The sequence below is a fragment of the Bombus vosnesenskii genome, unplaced genomic scaffold, assembly GCF_011952255.1.
Source record: "Bombus vosnesenskii isolate JDL3184/JDL3185 unplaced genomic scaffold, Bvos_JDL3184-5_v1.1 scf7180000013302, whole genome shotgun sequence".
Lineage (NCBI taxonomy): Eukaryota > Metazoa > Arthropoda > Insecta > Hymenoptera > Apidae > Bombus > Bombus vosnesenskii.
The window spans coordinates 3,250,252-3,273,568 of NW_022882951.1; the positions used below are offsets into that span (position 1 = coordinate 3,250,252).

At 36.1% G+C, this 23,317-nt stretch overlaps 2 protein-coding genes across 5 annotated transcripts; one reads left to right on the forward strand and one right to left on the reverse strand.

The window, feature by feature from the left end:
* The first annotated feature begins 12,501 nt into the window (after positions 1-12,501).
* Positions 12,502-21,658, forward strand: LOC117234039 (beta-glucuronidase-like). 4 transcript variants are annotated; one of them, XM_033494869.1, is made up of 13 exons: positions 12,502-12,805; positions 12,885-12,973; positions 13,962-14,091; positions 14,689-14,871; positions 15,032-15,130; positions 15,790-15,966; positions 17,435-17,667; positions 18,853-19,132; positions 19,314-19,588; positions 19,858-20,119; positions 20,553-20,741; positions 21,164-21,302; positions 21,390-21,658. In XM_033494869.1, exons 4-13 carry the CDS (start codon positions 14,704-14,706, stop codon positions 21,569-21,571), a joined length of 2,004 nt encoding a protein of 667 aa, XP_033350760.1. In that variant the 5' UTR covers positions 12,502-12,805; positions 12,885-12,973; positions 13,962-14,091; positions 14,689-14,703; the 3' UTR covers positions 21,572-21,658. The 4 variants fall into 4 exon arrangements, with proteins under 4 accessions (XP_033350760.1, XP_033350759.1, XP_033350762.1 ...); XM_033494868.1 differs by lacking the exon at positions 12,885-12,973; XM_033494870.1 differs by lacking the exons at positions 12,502-12,805; positions 12,885-12,973 and adding an exon at positions 13,808-13,829.
* LOC117234041 (zinc finger HIT domain-containing protein 3) lies at positions 21,596-23,179 on the reverse strand. The gene is made up of 2 exons (XM_033494873.1): positions 22,796-23,179; positions 21,596-22,384 (listed from the first exon to the last, which is right to left on the reverse strand). Exons 1-2 carry the CDS (start codon positions 22,864-22,866, stop codon positions 22,042-22,044), a joined length of 414 nt encoding a protein of 137 aa, XP_033350764.1. The 5' UTR covers positions 22,867-23,179; the 3' UTR covers positions 21,596-22,041.
* Between the last annotated feature and the right edge of the window lie 138 nt (positions 23,180-23,317).

The window sequence follows — 23,317 nt, forward strand, 5'->3', positions numbered from 1 at the left end:
TCGTGTTCGTGTACGTGGCACGAGGTTTTCGCTACGCGAGGTATCAGAAAATCAGTTTGCAGACGAGGGAGAAAGGTAACGCCTCAAGAAGTTGACGAGAGAGCACCGATGGACATGTTCGAAGCGACCTTCCTAGGAGAACAACGATTTGCTCGATGCCACTCGATAGATATACGTATGTACACTTTTTTTCTCCTCTCGCTTGCACGATTTCCCACTCCCAGTTGGTTCGTAACGTGTCACACTCTTCTTCCGTTCTCGCTTCCTTCGCGCAAATCTGCCTACTTTCGTCAACTTGGCGTTTCTTCGCCGACGCCGACGCCGATGACGACGGATTTCCAGTTCGTTCTTTCCTCCGTGTTCGGACTTTCCAACTACTACCACGTCCATCCGCCGACCTACGACATTTTACACATCCTGTAGTACTGTTATTACTTCGACAAATATCCGATCGACCCTATCGAAATACGTATAACTGGCAACTTTCTAGCTCGCAACGTTCGATATTTCTTACGCGTTTTAAAGCATCGAACGATATTTCATTCCGGATGCTTGTTCCACGTAACGAGGAAAGTCAGAGCCATTGGTCGAGGATTTACGTTTTTGTGGTTTGCAGATGATTCGTCGCGTTTCGAGAGAAACACGGAAGGAAATTTCATATCACTGCCTACGTACTCATAACCGTTTTCGTTGTTCCGATCGCCACCGGTTAAATAATTTCCTTCCTAGATAATAAGGTTCGTTAACTTAAGGTTTAAGAGTCAAGTGTTCGTCGTCTTCGAACTATACGTACAAGTCACGCTTGCCTTCTATCTCGCCAAAGAGAAAATACTCGAGAGACTGATTTATTTCGCTAAAAATTCCCTCAAAGACGATCCACGCTTGCGTTTAAATTCGTTCGTGGACAAATTTTATTGCTGCGATGTTATCGTTGCAAAGATCAGACTCTAGCAGTCCATGTACCATCAAGCTCGCCATCAAGAGGACGTAGATATACATCGAAAATGTAATTCTCAAAAGTCCTCGCTAACCATCCCCTTTCTACGAATCCTTTCCTTCTACGACCTGGCTTCCGCTATCTTGATATCTATGCAAGGGCCTGCTACTTGGGCAGACGCCTTTACGCTACTCTTCACACGCTACGGAAACAAAGATTCGGATCTCGAGCTTTTTCTTTCGAAGATACAAAATTTCTAATTAAGAATACCAAGAAATATTAGCTGCTCTCTGTCTTATTCGTAGTTGGATCCATTCCAGAAAATAAAACGTCTGTGTTTCTCAATATTACGACGTAATAGGCAAACCATTCGATCCAACGTGCGTGTATTACAGTCGATCTCGCGGTATTTTCATGGTCGTAGTGAAAATGCACGAACCCCTTATTCGAACGATAATACGACGAAAGCGAAGCGTGAAATCAAAACACAAGTTCTAATTAGTCGATCGAGAAACATGGCGTAGCACGCGATCGATGAGCTCTGAAAACGCGCGAGGGTGAATTGCCATAAATATGATAAAAAAAAAAAATCGGCGCGAGTCGTGGAGAAACAACGGAAATGAATGGAAGATAAGTTGAGCCAAAGGAATACGAATCGTTATCGTACGGGAATGTGTTAACGCGTTAACGCAGGCTGACCTCGTTTTTCATATCGGTATATCGATAATTGAGCTAATTTTTGAAGTATCGTACATCGTGTCGGTGTCAAAGCGAAAAGTTATCGATAGAGAGATGTTTCTAGTTTTGATCTCTACGTCGACCAGATGGTACATAGATCGGAAACTCGATATTACGGAGAGTAACGGAAAAAGACACCGTAACAAGTATCGATACTCACTTTTCAAATCGGCGATCGGTAAGACAGTTGAAATATCATAAAAGAAGCGTAGAACATTTCTGGTTCGATGCAACGTATAGTTTGTGCGTTTCCACGATGTATCATGATTGTGGTTTGTGTAATGCCAAGATGGTTCAAGGTCGATCAAAGAATTCCTCGCACGTTCAAATTTCCGGTATATTCGCGGTGTACCTTCTTTCCTTTTCCTCCCTTTATCCTTCCTCTTTGTTCCGTACAAACTTCTCGTCTCCTTGTTGCAACGTGATTCGTCGGAATGTTATCCTAGCCGATCCTCGGTTATCTGTCTTTTGGCTTTTTCCTTCCACCGGTCTATTCGAATTTCTTCCGCGATCTGCAATGGTTCAGCGTTCGATGCTTTTGGCAACGTCCCTAGAAAAGAGAAAGCACGTTGCACAAACGACTTCGCTGGACGTTTTGGAAACGCGTCGCATCGCATCGTGTCATCGAACGTACGAGGCCATTCACGCGTTTCCATCGTCGCGGCAAAACATACAAAGAGATAAGAATATAGGAGACACGGTTAGAGACTAGACACTTACAAAGTTTATTCGTTAATGACATTAATGATAGGAGAAGGAAGTCGATCAAAATGATCGATTGATCCTCGGAGTATCTACGGCCGCCTAGACTCGATGGCTCGAACAAACATGGCTCGCGTTACGATCTTCAAAATTTCCATTTATATTTATGTTAGTTAGAAAATAGTCGAATTGTTATATATGTATGTATTTCTAATTCTTAATATCGATGGAAGAAAAAGAAACGTGGAAAAATGTACAAAAAAGGTGGTATTGAAAAGCAGTGAAAATAATGAAACGAGGGATTGTTAGTTAGGCGGTATGCGGTTAGACGTTAATAAAATATTTGCACGATTCGAAACGTTAAAACGTTAGATTTCGCTGCTACAACGAAAAAAAAGTTTCACTGTATTTTTCTCTGGATAAATACCGTATGTTTTTAGTTTTTGGAAATACTGCACTCGTACTATTTTTCTATCGACCCTTTCGAGTACTTTGTACTTACGTTACTCTTTTCTGTTCCCTTTTTTCGTTTTGCAAATATTAAATCAGTGCCTGTTATTTGCATTCTATCAGAGAAAGATTCCTTAGTTCACCGCAACGTTGCAGTTTCGTGGAAAATCTAAACGAAACGAATAAAGAAGTTAAATATTTGCGACGATGACCAAAATATTCAAAGGTTACGCTACTCGAATGGATCGCGCGAGGAATTATCTTTTCGTATGAAGAGATTCTTTGTTTCAGCAATGTTGCTTGAAAAGCCGATAAGAGGTAACGATACAACCGGAGAAAATTATGATAAAACGTCATAGCGTAACTGCTATGATGAATGGATCGGGCATGCTCTCAATTTCTCCCGAGACATTGTACCAAGTGATACGTAAATCGATTTATTTTCATTTAATCGAACCACCGACAATTTCCTAATTTATCGTTTATCGTACAATTCAATTTGATATTCCTTATTTCGTCTCTGCTTCGCGTTCTCTGTATAATTACAGAGTTAAATGTTATTTCGCGTTTACGGGTTTCTAGTACGCAAAGGTAGAACACGCGATTAACTATTTTTTTTTAGTAACTAAGTGTTCGGAATTTAAGAACTCGATAACAAAAGGTCTCGTGCCATTCGTCCGCGCCAATTTTCAGTTTACCTGCAATTTGTCATCGACTTCGCTTCCTTCTGATACCGTGGTATACATCGAGAAGCGAAGAAATATTTACACGTATAATAGAAAATAGTATTATATTATATTACAGCCTGGGTAATTAATTAATTCGTAATTTGAAAAAGAAAAATTTTACCGGTTCTCAATTTCTCAATTTCACGAGGGAACTCTGCGAATTGGCAACGGCAATGGAATTCGTCCAGGAGGTTCATCCTCCTGGTAGACACCATGATCAATTTTTCTTCGCTTCTAGAAGGCTAAAATTAAACTCCAAAAAAAAACAACGCTTTCTTCGTCGTGTCGGGGTGGTAGTAATACGCTAAAAATTTTTCAAACCTGTGCGCGAATATTTCAATTTTGAATGAACGCTTTGTCGAAAAGAAAATTCCTTTTTTCTAATTTCGACTCGACTCGCTTAACGCGAACGTTTTGATCGCGAGTCGAACGAAGGAATCTTCGTTCCAATAAGAAAGTCACGAAAAAGAAGAAGCCGATTCAAGTGGTTTATCATATATGTAGGTAGATATAAAGCTATGCGCGATAAAACGGTAGCTGAAACTGATTTTGAGGATCGACGGTTGAGCAAACGACTGCGAACAGGGGAAATATCGCAGCTGGCCAACAATCGAGGAATAACAAATTATTGTTCCAGCACTAGCGGCGCGGTAATTATGACACACGGTATACTATGATTTATAGGTTAACTCGTGAATATTTTAATCTTCGGTCGAATCATAGCATAATATTTGAACTTTTAAACAAATTGAGAAACCTATTTGTATTTGAACAAATTCGTCGTATCACTGACGCTTAATTAGATTCTAAAAAAGAAAGTTTCCTCGTTCTAAATAATTTCTCTTCGACTAAAATAACCCCAACGACCGAGAAGCGTAAAATTACTAGACGGATAAGCTATTGCTAATGGAGAGTGGAGTATAGACAGTGGAGACAGTTGAGCAATTTTTTAGTCGCCCACCAAGCTGGACACTGCACTGTCGCGATAAAATGGAAGCACGTGCGTCACAAAGGATACAATCCCTAGCGTGAGGCTCCAGCAACTCTATCGTAAAGGAAGGAAGAAAGAACACAAGTACGTGAAACACGTTCTGTCTCATAAAACGAACAATTTTTCACATTACTGGAACGAGTTAATTTATTTTGGCAACGATTTTTCAATCGCGACAAAGCGCCTCTTCTATGGTTTCCGTGGATACACGTGAACACACTATAGTATCTGTAGTACTTTCTCATAATCACGCATGATCGAACGAGAGGAAACAGTCAACTCCGACACGTCGTCGAAACTCACGGCCACGATACTTCCAACGACACAAAACGTCGTCCACTATATATGTAATTGCAAGTTGCGAGAAAAAGTACTATGAAACAACGGATTTTGATATTTACGTTGATATTTACGTTTCGATGATGTCTTCGATCGAGAATTACGTTTATACGGATGAAATTTCTATACTATAGCTTCGATCTCTTACCGAATTAGCGTGAAAATCAATCACCTTCGCGATCACGCTAATCGGTTTTACAATTGCGAGTACTAGAACGAAAGGCAGTGTTTACGTGCACCATGGAAAAAACGACGTAAAAAACCCCGCCGCGTACGGTGCGCCGCGTGCCGCGCGACTGACGCTACTTTAGTTCGTGGACCCACCATATTCCCTACCCTCTGCCTTTCTCTCCCCCCTCTTCTCTTTCTCACTCACTATACTCTGCTCTTTACTACCACTCATAAATTCATAAGCATCTGAACACTGATGAATTTCGAGTAACGTCGTATCGATATTACTAAAATCGCACGAGCTAATAATAAACGAACCAAAAATGGGATTTATCAATTTCTTGCAACAATAAATTACACGATCGAGAATCAATAATTAATAGAGAGATACGCGTACGTACATTATATTAAATTTAAATTATTTCTTTAAAAATCCTTCGCGTCGTTTAGGTTAGTCAAATTGGCATTCGTACGAATCTGGTTATTTGACTCGAAGTCATTGGAATTAAGTATGCGTACAGGACAAAGTTCGTTAGCGAACCTGTTTATGTATTTGTTTCCTCCTTTATTGCTTCTCTATACTTCGAATACACAGATGCTGCGTGAATACACGTAATTCTCAAATTTCACGACTCACGACTTCTAACCCAGTAGATAAATAAGGTACGTATCTGTTCGAGTCTTTTCGTTCATCGTAGACAATGGCTTCACGCGTTTGAAAATTTATGTCGTCTTCGGCTTTTGAAAGAAACAAATCAGGACGAAAAGAAAATGGAATCGCGAAGAAGCTTACTCACGGCATGTTTCGAGGAATCGTATCGTTTACGAAACATTCGGAGAACAAACTATTCGCTGAGAATTTTACAGTTTTGGTACAATTATACCAGTCTTTCGATCTGTCTTTCCATTTTTTCCGAAATGCCAAGTTACAATCATTTCTTTGAATCTAGCGATTTCACAGATTTACTTTCTTTTTCTGCTTTGTACTATCTTATAACTGTTTTTGCTACTGTGAATGCTTCTGAATGCGTGGGAATACTGTTTACAGAAACACCGACCGCGTCATCGCTCCTTTCCTTACTGTTAAATCTCTTCCGATGATTTGATCTGCATCTGATCAGTTACCAGTCGTTAGTATGTTTAGTATATTTAGAATATTTATTTTTTTGTCAATGTCTATTTGATATTGTTCGTATAATCGAGCCTTTCCTGTCCTATTACACGTATTATATACCGTTTTGTATTTTCTAAAAACCGATTGATCGAACTTGAACAAAGAATCTGTTTGATATTTGAAGAAATAATTAATAATTCTTTGATTTTACCAATATACGTATTAATTTTCAAATAACAATGAAAAAGACAGTACTGCAGTTAAAATTAATCCCCGTTGCTTCCTTCGTTTTGAGACTTGCGTATCTTCTTATTCATTCGACTGAAAATATCCACTATATTTCGAGTGCTCTCATTCCTATTTATACATATACTCACGGACCAATGAATCGTATTATACAAAAGAATAAAAATCCTCGGTTTAACTAACTGACCGCTAAACCCCGGGTACCATGGTTACCTACATTCGAGCCTGGAACACCCACACATAGCGATGGCCGTATGTAGCCGTCACGTTCTCTCTAACTTTTCATCCAGTCGTCTTTTTTTCACTTTCAAAGTTTCAGACCTTCATAGGGACCTTGCGAGTTTGTATTTCACGAGAGCGAAGTCATTTTCAGAACCGACTGAAAAATATTTCACATCTTTTGGAGAAATACTGAATTTTACACTGTATTGTACAAAAAGCATCGCATTGTGTCGAGTTTCGTATGGGAAGTACGTTAGATGTGCATCCTAAAATTAAGTAAGAGAACAGAGACTGTTTTCAGGTTAACAGCTTGTTTCCTACTTATTGCGACAGTTATTTACTTACTTTTGGAGAAATTGCCAGGAATAATCATATCCATAGCTTAACGGCAATGAATTATCATACGTTTAAACTTTACACTCGAAAATTATATTTTACGACAAGAATTAAATAAAGAATTAAAAAAGAAAAATCTGATTTATATCGATGCCTTTGCTTATCGTTCGAAGTTCGTCCATATTCGTCGTTGTAGATACGTCGACGCTTTATAGGATACGTATTAGTCGAATAAAATTCGTTTGAACGTTGAAAATACAGATATGGTCGCGGCGACTGAGAAATACATTAGTCAAAGGAAAACGGAGAAGGAGAAAGATATAAAGGAGGAAAGAAGACGAAACAACAAGTGTAGAAACCTAAGCATAGTTAACAATGGTATACGCAACTCAGGGACAGTTGTATCAATATCAATATCTGAGAAGAATAACGTGGGCCAACGACCAGCCGTTTCCCGCAAGATAAAAGCGCGTTAGGCCAAGAGATACGCCATGAATTCATCCTGCCGAAGACGAGTGGGTGTGTTCTACCGGAAATACAACACCGGAACCGCGGCAAATTACAGCGCTAACTCAACGCTCCTCCAATGTTGCAATTACAAAATTACTTTCTCGAAAAGAAATGTTTAGCGAAAGATTACATTTGCATCCTACGTGACACGCCAAACTCGTCGTTGTCGCGTCGTGTTACGAAAAAAATACTGATCGTAAGAGTCGTATGTGATGCGACGCAAAAGAGTAAAAAAATATATATAAGGACGAACGATACGTAGCGGATATCTGTGTATCGTGTGAAAAATACGCGCGCGCATGCTATCTTTATTTATACGATAAATTCTTTTATCGATATAATAAAAGTAGCGTATAAATAAAAGAAACAATGATTCGACCGTGGAAATTTCATATACATACGCGATATAAAAAAGACCTGTTCTTGTATGTCAAACTTGCATAAAGAGTTGTGAACGATCCAAATAAAGAGACGAATAAAAACATTGATATAGGAATATCAAAATGATTCATAAACATACGCGGCACGTCGGAAGTCACTGATTGTTTCGAAGGATGGTGACCTCTGTCTCTCTGTCTGCCACAGGTCAATCGCCTTTTTACCAATTAACTTGATCCCTCTGTCGTCGTAAATTAAGCAACAGCTCTTGACTTACTCACCTACTGTATCTAAAAATTCAATTGCCAACTAGAATTGTTTCAAACGTAGTAGCCATTAAGATGTATACGGTATACTTCTCTTTTTCAGTCATCTAATTTATCTTAACACATTTTTAATCCCAAAAACGTAAATATAACATCCGTTCAGATAGATCTTACTTCACAAGATCACTCGAACGATACTATCAGATTCTTAATCGACTCTATTCTTTAACATAATACCGCATATCGTGTTGTATGCGTAAAATGCGATGTATCGTGCAATATAGAAATATAAAGCGGATAGAGTAACATAAGAATCGAAAAATCGAATTTCAAGAGGAACGATGATGCTTTCACGCGTATTTCTCAGCTGTTCTAAAATAATTGCGTTGAATAAATCATTAGTAAAATAATGAAAAATACCAAGTGACTATTATTAATAATAGAATATTATATATATACAATGAAATAAAATTGGTAGTTGGGGTTCTGTACGTATGAATGTAGTTTGGCAGCCGGCGCGACGCGATGCAATGCGATATCATTGACTAAATGCAAGATAGACCATGGTCCTATACATACACAAGTCTGGAAATTCCCGTGGTGGGGATAATTTTACAAATCGGCCACCAGCCGTAGCGCTGCAATCGATTCGTTAAACTTTTGCATTTAACGCCATCTTCGCCGCTCTTACCACTGTAGGTAACTAATATAGACCGAACTATTTTTCATAACCTTTCCCAATTTATCTAAAATAAACGTATAATATTTCGCGTGGCACAGAGGGATGTTGTTTAAATAAATGTAAATTTACGCAATAGAGTAGAGTTCAACTGCAGACATGGCCGTGTTGCAGATTATAGACACAAGGCGCGCTGTACGACGAAATCTAGCGAATCGATCGAAGCGCCTTACTTGGGAAATATTTTCTGCCCGCTAAAAGCCTTACATTCTTACATGTAACTACAAATGGAGATAAAATAAAAAAATAAAAAAAAAGAGAGGCTTCACGACGCCCCACGAGAATTTCCAGACCTGTATCTACGACTGTGTTGCATTGGGGCGTAATTTGTCCGTTAGGATTATCGATAAATTGTACGGCGAGTTTCTGAGTCAGGATACCTACTTACCTATATGTACTTGATGTCGTATGAAAGTAGGAAAGGTAAAAAATTCACATTTTCGTGTTTGGAACGTGTGAGGTTACATTTTTATCTCAAACAAATCGCAGTAGTGCGCGAGTGCGAGAATCTTAAGTATTATAGAAGTGAACAATTTTATACTTCGTTACGATCATAGGATATCTTGTTCCGTACTTTATTTATAATTTATAATTTATAATTTCATTTAGTTTTTATTCAAACCAGTACTACACTGAATCGATAATGTCACACGCGACACAAAAATCGTATAAGGAAGTCACTGCTTTAATCAATGTGGTCAGTGATGTCATTACAAACGATTCGCATTTCTATTTCTCCAGCCATCAAACAGATCGTAAAATAAAAAATTTGAGCTTGCATTGTTCAAGTATAATTAAAATCTCAGATTACAACACATAAACTAGCATTAAAATCGTGTTTGTTAGAATTTTTTCATGTTTACGTTTCCTTACCTTACTTTGTCACTATGCTCGCTTCGTGTATTTGCCCATTGCATGGTACGATCTACGTCTGAACTAGAATTTTTTAATTTTGTTTATATATACAGAGCGATTCCACTTTTCAATCAGAATTTGCACAGTTGGTTAAATTTCAATCGATAAGTGTTAAACTTTTATATAAATTAAATTTAAAGTGTTATGTATGCTTTTAAAGGCTTTATGCTACAGATGGTCTAGAAAACAAATTTACCGACAATTTGATACGTGTAGTTAAAATTCAGCCATGCTTCTTGATATCTGGACTGTTCTTTCGTATAGTGTATATATTCCATAAATTATTTTCACGTGTCTTTCGAGGATTGATCGAATGTCTCTTCGATTCTTTAGGCGACGGACGGGAATATTCTTTCTGTTTCAAATTTCAAATTTTTACTCGGAATTAAAAGATCAGCGAAATAGCTCTGTGCTTCTTGAAAATAGGGTTACGAGACGAATTCGTAGACTGGACAATTACACGCGATTTCTAATACGTGGTGCATAACTGCTGAGTATTCTTTCGAGATTGCGTTTGTTTTTAATTGAAAAATTCCACGTGAGGAAAGCCCATCAGAGTCTCCCGCATAATCGCCTCCTCGTGATGAAACTTATTCAGAGATCGTGGTATTTCTCAATGTATGATTCCAAGTCCCATAAAATGCGATACCTATATAACCTATACCTTGTCTGTTTTATTAAGTAACCAATTACAAAAATAATGATAATTAGACTGCAGATTTTTGTACATTTATAGGAAATTTAAACGCGCAAAATCACACAGAATAATAACAGCAAAGTATAATGCTTCCTGTAATACTTGACAGGTAAAGAAATTCTACTTCTTTAATTGTGTTTTCAAAAATATAAATTTGCATAAAAATCCAATAACAAATAACCACGAGGCAACGCGAAAACCCGATTCATATCCAATTCGTTGTATTTATCATTCTCTTCACAAAGTAATTTACATATTATATGTATCTTTTAGTAATTGATCTTTTAATTGAAATAAATTAACATTCAAAATTTATCGGTAAATTAAATTAACAAATAATAAATACATATGTTACTTTCATTATACCACTCTAATTGGAATCATCTATGTGCGATATAATTAAGGATACATCACGAATCGGTAATTGTAGCGTTAATTGGATAAAAGATGTAATACGATTCGCTCTACGTAGTCGAAAAAGTTTTCGACTGTACGAAAATTAACTTACACTGCCTATCCATTCAAATTCATTCGCATTGGGCATGAAAAGTCACCCGTTAAAAACCGCGAATGTTCGCTATACAAAATACGTTCTACGGTTACCAGTAATCGTAAATGCTCAGAAATACCACGCTAATCCCTCGTCTTTCTTTTTGCCTTTATTTCCTCCTTCGTATTCCAACTTGGTAAACGATACCTCTCACAGCGGGTTGTATTCTAGCAGACCGACTTATAACGAATACTATCTTACGATGAGATCTGCTCTCAGCGGGCAAATATGCACCTGCAGCTTTTTATGCCTCGTAAATCGATTAGATTCCGCTAGCTTTTTTGGTTATGACGATTGAAAATTTCATTTATTTTAGATCTGATGTATCAAATGTGGGGGAATTTTAGTCGACGTTAGAACAACAAATAACTATTTGAGATAATATTCTTGTCGGTTATTTTCCAATTATTCGAAAATATAAAAGGCGATATTTTTAAAACATAACCGCGTCACGCATCGATAAAAGTTATATACACTTGTTAAGAAAGCTAATTCTGTTATCTTTTACCCAGTGAAATATGTGATAATCATAACGAGTGTACGAAGAAAATGCCTGCTACAATGCGATAAAGTATAAAGTTCAAGTATATGCACGCAGAGAATTCAAACAGTGTCATCGCGATAACGCAATCTTTAAGTAAAAGGGAACGTCAGGCAAGAAATCCGGAAACTAACCTGCAAATGTTAACGAACTCTGTTTACACGGAATACTAATTTAAGATTCACTCAGAGTTAAGGTACCTGCGGCTAAGCGTAACATACCTTGGACTTTATTTTCTCGGAACAACCAGCCATGTTATCCTGTTTCCCGATATCTTCCGAATAATCGCAATTAATTGCCAGACGAATTGAATATAACGGTCAATAACGATCCTATACCGAATCCTGTTATTCATGGCGGATTCAAAATGCTCGATTTAATTATTTAAAACGACGAGAAATTCGTCCACAGCCTAAGAAACATATCGTAGGAAACAAAACATTCTTCGAACGATATAACGGATTTAAACGAATCGCCCGACCAGTCAAACGTTCAACCGCCTTATTGGCAAAAAATCAACGAGGATGAAATTCACCCGTCGCCGATTATCGCATATGTTTCAACGAAATTCTTGTATTACGAAACTACCCAAGCCTTCGACTTCCCTCGAATGCTAAAATTTCTATAAATACGACATTTTCTCGAAGCTTAAATTGATCCAGGGAAGAAGGTTACGCGAATATTCCAATTACGCCTCTGTGTTTTCACGTGGTTGATAATTAGAACGATAAAAAGAAAGAAAGCGAGTAATTTTCGCAAACTGTGCGATTAAAATTTCAGAGAAACAAGACGGCTATCCGGAACGTCTCTGATAAAAAGATATCCGGTAGTGCTAGAAACTAGTCTTTCCGATGATCTCTTTCATTCATGTCGTTGAATCAGAAGCGATGATACGCGGCGACATAACGTTGTAGCCGGTTGGGCGCGGACACCCGATATATAAGAGCAAGCCAGTCGGTTGGCGAGCCACAGTGCGGTCCGATGGGATAGGTACAACCGATTCTCTAGTCTAGTAGCGTGTAAGATCCCAACAGGAGAGAACGTGCCAAGTTCCAACGACGCGACGAACGATGCTGCATTAACCGCGTCCGGAAACGAAGAAACCATCGTAACTTTTCCTTTCTTCGGATAATTATCGCGAAATTGTTCGAACCAACGATTTGCAGTGTCTGTTGCGCGACGATCTTCTCGAATGTTTGCCATTCGATAAACTTTTCCATCTAAATACAGAAAAGGTGAGTGTTTCGTGCCAAATTGATCTTGATCGATAAGAACATCGAAAGTAATTGGTTCGCAATTGGGAAATCGATACAGGTGATCGTTCATCGCCAGGGAACAAATCTCGCGATTGAAATACGCGGATCGTAGACATTCAGAGAAGAATAGGAAGAAGAATCTGATAGGTAACGATTTTCCCACTTCTCTGTGCGAGCACGTGTACTTACGTAGATCTTCCGTTTCGCGTGTAACAAGCCGGCGAGTTAAAAATCTTCTTTCAAAATTCTTCTTTCAAAGTTAGATAATTCGTCGTGTGCGTCATTTTCGTAACGATAAATCACGTTTCCGATCGAACGTGTCTTACTATCGGCGAGACATTTCTCGAATTCGCGTAATTTCTCGTTTCAAGCTTATGCAAAAATTCTCGACGAGGGACAACGTTTCTTTCGTTCATTGAAACGAGAGCGTGGGATATAAAAGTTCGAGAACCGTAACAAGATCTGTTGCACGTCCTTCTAAAAGTCTGGTCCTACTATGCTGAAATAGAAACTTCCAAATTGTATAAATAAAGCGGAAATAACAAACCTGATTACAACAGAATGCTGACTCGCGTTTGCCCTTTAACTCATCGATTAGGCCGATGAGCATTAATAAAAAGACTATCGCAAATTGAAACCAACAACAAAGGTAATAATACTAATAACAATAACGCAGCGTTATCTGCGGTTGAAGTAAAGTTCAACGATATGGTCAAGATAATAATCAATAATATAACAAATTAGATCCAGCAAAGGACTAGAGTAGACGATAAAAGAATATTTTAAGAACAAGGATAAAATATTCGATAGCGACGAAGCATTCTCTCGTCTAATACGGTCTAATACAAGCGTATCGTGCTCTTGCAGTTGGTCAGGAAAAGATCGAAATTCTCTGTACACATCGACTTTAGCAAAGCACAAACAACTACGAGGAATCGATGTGCGAATACGTTTCTTTGAATGTCGATGAGAAATTAAGGATCGTTTAGCGGTGATTCCGCAGGTATTTGCGAAGCATGCGTATAATCGCATGTACAATGGTAAATAATTGGACTGTCGATACCGTCTGTGAAAATATCATTCCCATCGTTACAAACAGTGGCAATTGTTACATTCTCATGATGTCCATTCGTAGAATTAGGGACAGCGACGACGGTGTGCACGTGCGACACGAGGAAACGATTTGATGCTTTGGGAAGGGAAGTCTGCTCTCGTAGGAGGGCACCGTGCCAGGAAGCCGATATTGATGTGAACGAGACCCTACGGTACACACCAGTTACTACCTCCTTTTATATTAAGTTAACCCATTAATAACCAGCATTAAGTTTTTATACACGCGGCCGAGGATGTTGCCTCTGTCGATCGGATGCAACGATCGATAATTAGGATTTTTCATGCCTTCGATCAAGTGTCTTTAACGAAGTCAATTTTAGAGTTTCGACGAACAACAAAATTAAGTATTAGATACACGTAGTTGCACGTTTATTGTAAATAGTCTCGAACATTTAATATTGTACATTTAACGTACATACTTGACATTACGGATTTCTAATTCTTTATCGTTAACCGATATCGCTGACTACTCGTATAATTGAATTCAAATACACAGCACGAGCCTAAATAAAACGTTACAGGCTATTTCCTCAGAACCAACGCAGACGTCGATTCCAATTTTTTTTCCTATTTTACTTTTCGATGTTTCTAGGACGATCGCGAGGAGGCAAACATTTATCTTAAACGATTGCAATAAATTCACCGTTAATAAAAATTCCTTGTTGAAAAAGTACTTCGCCATTTCTTTCGTTTCTTGCGTTTTCAAAGTAAATAGAAACGTAATCTTTCGTTCGGTTATTTCGTTTCAGGAAAATCACGGAAAAATGTGGCGTTTAGTGTTTCTTGTAATTAGCGCGGTAATGGCCGGAGAATCGGGTCCAGAAATTGAATATCCCGAAACTCCGATAGAATATTCACCTCTGCCCCAGGAAGAGGATATGCCCTCGCCACTCCCGGGAATGTTATATCCACGGGAAAGTGAATCGCGAGAGGTAATTTGGAATTTCTTATTTCTATCAGCGGTACGCGTTGCTTTCGTGTCCGAAATTCTAATAATAAAAAAGCTTTAGCCACGATATTAACATGTCAAATCGCTCATTCGACGATTAGATTATTCAATGATTAAATTTAATAAATTCGTCTGTTATTAAGGTGAAATCTCTAGATGGTATGTGGGATTTTGTCATTTCCCCATCAGGAGACGCGCTAATGGGTTATAGAGAGGCATGGTTTGCCGATGAGCTATCGAAGGTATCGTAAAACAAAAAAAAAAAAAACATTTTTCATTTCTCTTATCGTTAAAGCAAATATAGTGTATTCCTATCGATTTAAACAAACGAAAGTAACGTTAAAGCAATACGAAAAGAAAATCGTTTCACAATATCTGTAAGTAGATAGTGGATTCTTATAAAATATAAGAACGTATCAAAATACGTACGAACACGTGTATATAAAAATATTCAAAGTTCGTCGTAATATCTGATAGACGAGATAAATTTTTATTTACGTTTTAACTCTCTCGTTGTATCGATAGAAATATAAATTTGTACGAACATGCGCGATCTACCGAGAACGTTAAAGTCATCGATTGCAAATTGCTATGTTAGATATACCGTATACCTAATACCATACACCACATACATATATATTATAATCATCAATTTTTCATTAAATCGTAGTCTTATTTTAGTAAGTATTAAATTACAGAAATTAGATTTCGGAAAGTTCAAAATGTAAAATAAAAGGTACAGTTTAAGATGTGACTCGCAAATATCGAAAGCGATACATTTTGCTTCATTGTACCTGTTGCATAAACGCGCAGAATCGAAGTTGCGTAAATATAAGTTTTACGAAATTATACGTTGTCAACGGGGATTCACTTATGTAGGTGTGTATACCGCTTCGTCTAGGTAGGAAATGTGATGCAAATGCCAGTACCTTCGTCGTATAACGACATTACAACCTCCAGGGATTTGAGAGATCATATGGGCGGCGTTTGGTATCAACGATCTTTCTTCGCACCTCCTTCTTGGCGAGAACAAAGAGTCTTTGTCAGATTTGGTTCTGTCAATTACCTCGCGCAAGTGGTAACTATTTTACTTTTCTATTATTTTGCTACTTTGCTATTTTTACAACAATCTTTTCTATCCTTTGGTAACGATTTGGTCGTACGATCGACACAAATTCTTAAATACAAAGAAGATGTAACGAACGGCAAATCATCAAACTTGAAATAGATTTATTATTAATATTTGGTACGCAATCCTTTTTTTTTTATAACAGCTCTCAGACGATTACGCATTGAACGTAGTAATATCTTCGTGATTTTTGGACCTACTTCGCCCCATTCTTCAAGGAATACTCTTGCTTAGACGTAATACGATGCGTTATAAATTTGTTTTCCCAATTCAGAACAAAGATACACTGCAGGATTTAGATTTGGTATATTAAAAATGATTCACTGTCTAACTGTTTGAGATCATTATCCCGTTGAAAATAATAGTCTTGTTCCACATTTTATATTTCCCCGCTTTAAAATATTTAAATAATCACATTTGTCCAGGATATATGACCTCCTACGTCAAGAAAAGCTCATACAACCCCGTACCATTACCCCGTCACCCCTGTGTTTGATGGCTTGGACAATGTTTTATTCATCTAATTCGGTATTCGGTTTTCGTCATATTAAAACCCGTCCATCACATTGAAAAAATATGAAACTTGCTTTCGTCTGAGAACGGTATTTTGTCCCAGAATGCTATATTTTCGTATATACATAATTAACAGGGAACTTCGATCATATATCTTTTCTTACTTTGCTAATTCATGGTATTCGTCTTGCAACTCTTGATTCATATCCAGTAATTCTCAGTGGACTTTCAACTGTTACGAGGCGTCTTTTCTTAGGTTCGCTTTTTACTATTCCAATTATTTCCGAGGATGTAATCTTAGGTTCTTCTCTTGTTGTATCGACTATCTTTCTTCTTCCTCGGTCTGTAAGCCCCTGGACGTCCGCTTCGTGTGCCACTTGTTACATCTTTTTTGCCAAGGAATCGTTTAATCACACTTCTCACGGTATGCGGTTGGGCACATAAAAATCTCCAGCCGATGGCACGGAGACGCAGAGTTGTCGGCCAACTTCGGCCGGCCAAAGACTTTTACATGCCCAAACCCATACCGATACTTCCTTTCGAAAGGAATGGTACGACCGAGACGAATAAAATGGGAAAAACTTAGGGCGGCGTTGCCTTGAAAAATAGATTTATCGTTATTCGCAGTGTCCACTTCGAGCCTGACAAAGTTCGCAAAGAAATAATAGTTGCCAACGTTACTTACACGATGGTGGGCAATGTCAATTTTTCTCACGTTACAGCGGGCCATATTCGAAATTCTCCAACTATTTCTTCGAACTTTGTCAGACAGCGGTATGTAATGCCGACATTGTCTGGGTAAAACAGACTCCGCATACCCTGCGGACTTCGCCCGCAACATATAAATACGTATATCGTTTGGTTATACATACATACATATATATATTTTCCTTTTGTATTCTAGTGGATAAACGATGATCTGGTAACCAACCATGAAATGGGTCATCTTCCGTTTGAAGCTGAGATATCTTCGTATTTGATTTATGGCGGTAAAAATCGCATAACCGTCGCAGTTGATAATACTTTGCTTCAAACTAGCGTACCACAAGGAAAAATTATCTTCACTCCCGTCGATAATGGAACGATACGCCTGCAAACTTACACTTTCGATTTTTTCAATTATGCTGGCATACACAGGTAAGCGTGGAAAAGTCAGAGTTTATACGATTTTTATATTCTTATATCTTTCCAACATTAACAAGATATATCGAGCGCTTTCGATACTCGAAACAAATCGAATATAGCTTTGCTTATACAAGGTGGTTGGTAACTGGTGGTACAAGCGGAAAGGGGGTGATTACAAATTTTTCGTTCGAGGCTTTGTTTTCGAGAAAATCGTTGTCTCGATTGACGTTATTTTTTTAATTTTTTAAATTTTTAAATTTTTAAATTTTTAAAGTTTCAAATTTTCAAATCTTCAAATTTTCAAATTTTTTAATTTTTAAATTTTCAAATTTTCAAATTTTCAAATTTTCAAATTTTCAAATTTTCAAATTTTCAAATTTTCAAATTTTCAAATTTTCAAATTTTCAAATTTTCAAATTTTCAAATTTTCAAATTTTCAAATTTTCAAATTTTCAAATTTTCAAATTTTCAAATTTTCAAATTTTCAAATTTTCAAATTTTCAAATTTTCAAATTTTCAAATTTTCAAATTTTCAAATTTTTAAATTTTTAAATTTTTAAATTTTTAAATTTTTAAATTTTCAAATTTTCAAATTTTTAAATTTTTAAATTTTTAAATTTTTAAATTTCCAAATTTTTAAATTTTCAAATTTTCAAATTTTCAAATTTTCAAATTTTCAAATTTTCAAATTTTTAAATTTTTAAATTTTTAAATTTTTAAATTTTTAAATTTTTAAATTTTTTAATTTTTAAATTTTTAAATTTTCAAATTTTTAAATTTTTAAATTTTTAAATTTTTATTCTATATTTTCGACTTCTTTCTTCGCGTAGAATCACCCCCTTTCCGCTTGTACCACCAGTTACCAACCACGCTGTACATAAATAGCAAGGAATGTAAAATAGCACAAAATGTATATGTGTATAACTGATTTATAACTATCAAATGAAATTTATATTACGTAGTAAAATGGCCTATTTGTTAGCCTTTCAAAAAGTCTCGCCTTTCTCACTGATGCGTAGAAACAACGATGACAAAATAGATTTATAGGGATACATATTTACGAGACGAACAAAAGCAAAGTAACAGAGCGGAATAATTTACGCGGAATAGTTGAAAAATACGTGCGAGCAAATTTACCGGCTTTCACCGCAGCGATAAGATATCAGACAGAGTTAACGTAACGTTTCCAAATTACAGACCAGTTTTGCTGCATACAAAACCACGCGTCTATATCGAAGATATCACTGTAAAGACCGGGCTAATCGGTGATACTGGTATCGTAAAATACATAATTCAACCGGCAGGCCTGCAGGAGCATGAAATTCCTATCTGTAGAGTAAGCCTGTTCGATGCCAAGGATATTTTAGCTGTACAGGAGCCTATTTACGGACTTTCCGGTACGCTAAAGGTACCATTTCCTAAGCTCTGGTGGCCTAGGGGTATGAATCCTAGTCCTGGATACCTTTACACCCTAAAGGTATGTAACGTATACCCTATCTCTTTTCTCCGTTGTTCTTCCTTATTCCTAAAATAAAAGTAACACAGTGGTTTAAACGATTCTTGCAAATTATTATCTTCTATCTATATGTCGACCAAAATTTGCCCAAGCCTGCAAAATGGATTGCAAACGTAACCAGGAATAACATTACGATTTTAAGGTTACATTGTCGGTGGCGAATGACAGCAAAGTAGACGTCTACAGGCTTCCAATTGGCATCAGAACATTGGCCTGGACGAATACGAGTTTATTACTAAACGATAAGCCCGTGTACATGCGAGGATTCGGTAGACACGAGGATTCGATTCTGAGAGGACGCGGTCTCGATTTAGTCACCGTTGCTAGGGATCATGAGCTACTACAATGGATCGGTGCTAATGCCTATAGAACCAGTCATTATCCTTACAGCGATGAAGTACTCGATACTGCTGACCGGTAATCCCCACTTTCTACTTTTTATCGTATGAAAATATCCAATATTACCGATGTATAAATTACGTGTCCTTTTTTTTAAACAGTTTTTAATGTAAAAGACGAAGCGGGATCGGGTAAAGCCGAGACCGTGCAATAAGAATAATCGCGTATATATTATATATCATTTATACAAAAAAATATCACATAAGTCAGGAGAGATCAGCATACTCTTCAATTCGATTTTACCTTTGGCTGCTACATATATCTTTTACTTTGTTTGTTTTCCAAAGGTTAGGCTTTCTCATCATCGGCGAATGTCCTTCGGTAGACACTGAAAATTTTTCACCGATTCTTCTTGCACGTCACAAAGACTCGTTATCGGAGCTCATAAGGAGAGATAAGAATCGACCGTCGGTAATTATGTGGTCCATCGCAAATGAACCCAGGACGCAACTTCCGGAAGCCGGTGAATACTTTAAACAAGTTGCTCATCATACGAAAGCACTCGATCCTACCAGACCAATTACTATTGCCATGGCTCGAGCAGTTCAGGTTACTTTCACAAACATTTATATCGTTTAGTCGTTATCGTTTTCCTCGTAGAATAGAATGTTCCAAAAAACTATGTATCGCGTCTTTTCTCTCGACGAAATCTCGATATAAAGTCTACGTTTTTACACTCTTCAATGATGAATTTACCCAGTACGTGGTGGCTGAAGAGCGAATGAAAAAAAAATTGGTTTTTTCGCAAATTAGACGAATAACAACTGCGATTGCGAAATTTCAATTGTCGAATCGAATTGTATAGAATTGAGTTTGAAATGTCAATACTTTATTCTTTAAAAAAGTGTTCTGTACATTTGTTGCGTAACTAAGCGAATTTTCTTCGATATCGAACGATTTTTTTCCAAATACATGCGTTAATTTATAAACATTAATACATTTGACTCGAATCTTCGATAAAAATCAGATAATCATTTTGTAGGAAGACAAAGCAGGCGAATACCTTGATGTAATTAGCTTTAATCGTTATAACGCTTGGTATAATAACCCAGGTCGGCTCGATACAATAACGACCAGAGTTATAGAAGAGGCTGAAGCGTGGCACAGAAAATATAATAAGCCTGTGCTTATGTCCGAGTATGGAGCTGATACTATGCCTGGATTACACGAGGTAAGTTATCCAGTAATTACATGGAATTCAAACCAAATCAAAAACAGTAGCATCTTTTAATTTTTTTATGCTTTAGGATTTTCCACGTTGCAAACTTATGACTTAAACATCAGAAGTAATTGTCAATATATTAATATTAATGTCGACGATATTTTATTGTCTTTCAGCTAGTTACGAGATCTAATTACATCTTTCATTCGTATTTAGTTAGTTGAGTTAATCCTTTTGCCGATGCGTTTCGTATTAAATATTAGTAAATATATCACTAGGAATAAAATATCATTTTGAATCTATATATGTATTGTTGCTATCTATAAATTGTTAACAATTACTTTAGTATAAATAAAATCTTTTAAATCTTAATTAAAAGAACTTCTTTGGACTGTAGTTCAAATTTATTAACACTGTTCGTTATTTTCCAGTTGCCTGAATATATATGGAGCGAAGAGTATCAGAAAGAAGTATTATCTAAACATTTTGAAGCCTTTGATCAACTAAGAAACGAAGGATTTTTTATTGGGGAATTTATTTGGAATTTTGCCGACTTTCGAACAGCTCAAAGTAAGCAAAAGTATCGAGAAGAAAAAAACAATTAAAGCTATTAATTAATACAAACACTAATAGTCAATAATAAATTTATGTTTATAGCATTCATTCGAGTAGGTGGCAACAAGAAAGGTGTATTTACAAGAGATAGACAACCAAAAATGGCAGCTTATCATGTTCGAAAAAGGTATTATTTTCTTCAAAAAGAATTGGACGGAACAGAAATACCGACAGATCTCGAAGATTATATATCGCTTCACTATTCTTTTCATTCAAGGCTTTAATCTTTTAGTATTTTGCTATTTTTGTTAATCACTTTTTAAAGAGAACAATTTGTTATTTATCTATATGTAAACATTGTATCAAAATTATTTGCTTGTTTGTTTCTCTTGGAACATGTAATCTTCGTCTTTATGAAAATGCTACCATCCCTGAAGTCTAAATATTGCCACCATTATATAAGCATACATCAGTTATTACCATTTTATGTTTAATAAATGCAAGTTTTACATTGATTTTTTAATAAATGTTTTTATACAAAATATAACCGGAGATTTATGTTATTTCGTACCTATTTATAACAATTTAAAAATTCATTTGATTAACTCTAATGCTATTTAAACTAAAGAAAAAATTTTCTAGAGGAAATATATTACCGATTATATAGATACAAAGGAGAAGAAGTACAAATATATAAAAATATTTTATCGTAATTTCCTCGTGCGTGTTCTAATGTGATATAGATCTATATATATTAACATGATTCATTGTTAACTTCAGGTTCAACAACTTTCAAACAAGCATCTGCCATTTCTACGAATATTGGTTCAGTCATAGCTAAAGCGATAGCTCTTGTTGGATTCTTATCTGTTAAAATTGCACGCATTATATTTCGTACATGCGGATTCTTTAAGCAGTTCTTCAATTCTTCGCTGTGATGTAACTGGTTCAATTTTTCAATGGGAACTGTGTCTTCCGTTGGAAAATCATAATTAATTTTATTCTTCGTATCTTCTATAACTTTGTTCTCCTGAGACTTCGACTTCTGTGATTGACAATTATTCAGTTTATGCTCCTTACAGCAACCTATGGAACAACTAATGCACACAATAAACTATTAAACTAGAGAATAAAGTTATCTTTAGGGAATATTTATACTTTTAATGTACTACTAACATATAAATATTTCCATATAAAAAAGTTTATCAATTTTGATTAAAAGAAATCTGTTCTTATTATCTATTCTGATAAATCTTCGCTAAACATAAATATAATTTTCTTATCTCAAAACTAAATAAATACAAACTAATAACAAATATTGTTACATGTTACTATGCATTATCATATTAAATAATTTATATTTTGATTAAAATTACAACATTATCATTTACAACATCTCATATACATATGATATACATATGTAAATATATTCATATTTCTTAAAATCATTACACATTAAAGCTTATTTAAAATATTGTAACTATGAACATAACCTCTATCATACTTACTAAGCTTCTTCACATACAGGACATTTATACGAACATTTCGTTTTCCCACATATGCAACAAATATTTGCCATGATGGTAACCACACCGGTATACCACAGAGTTTTAAACAATTAAATATATCATTCAAATCATTACGCACTTTATGCATCTACCATTTGTGATTGTTTACTTTTGACCGCGTGACTATGACAAAAATTGACAACTCGAATGATAAGTTAAATAATATATTTAAAATATGTTGATTCTATCTATCCATCATTCTATCAAATATAAATGACATAATTAAATTGAATATAAATAAAACTTCATAAAATCAATTTCCCGTGGCTGTGCATGTTTACCGTTATTTTCTTGTCTGGCATTTAATGTCGAAGTTAACATTCTTGCCATGATCCGTAACTATTTTCATAGAGAAAAGTCAAGACTATTCAAACGCGATATTAATATTTACAACATCATTAAAATTAAACAATTTGCTTAGCATCTAAATAGCTTGATTTTTAACGTATAATATATCATGTG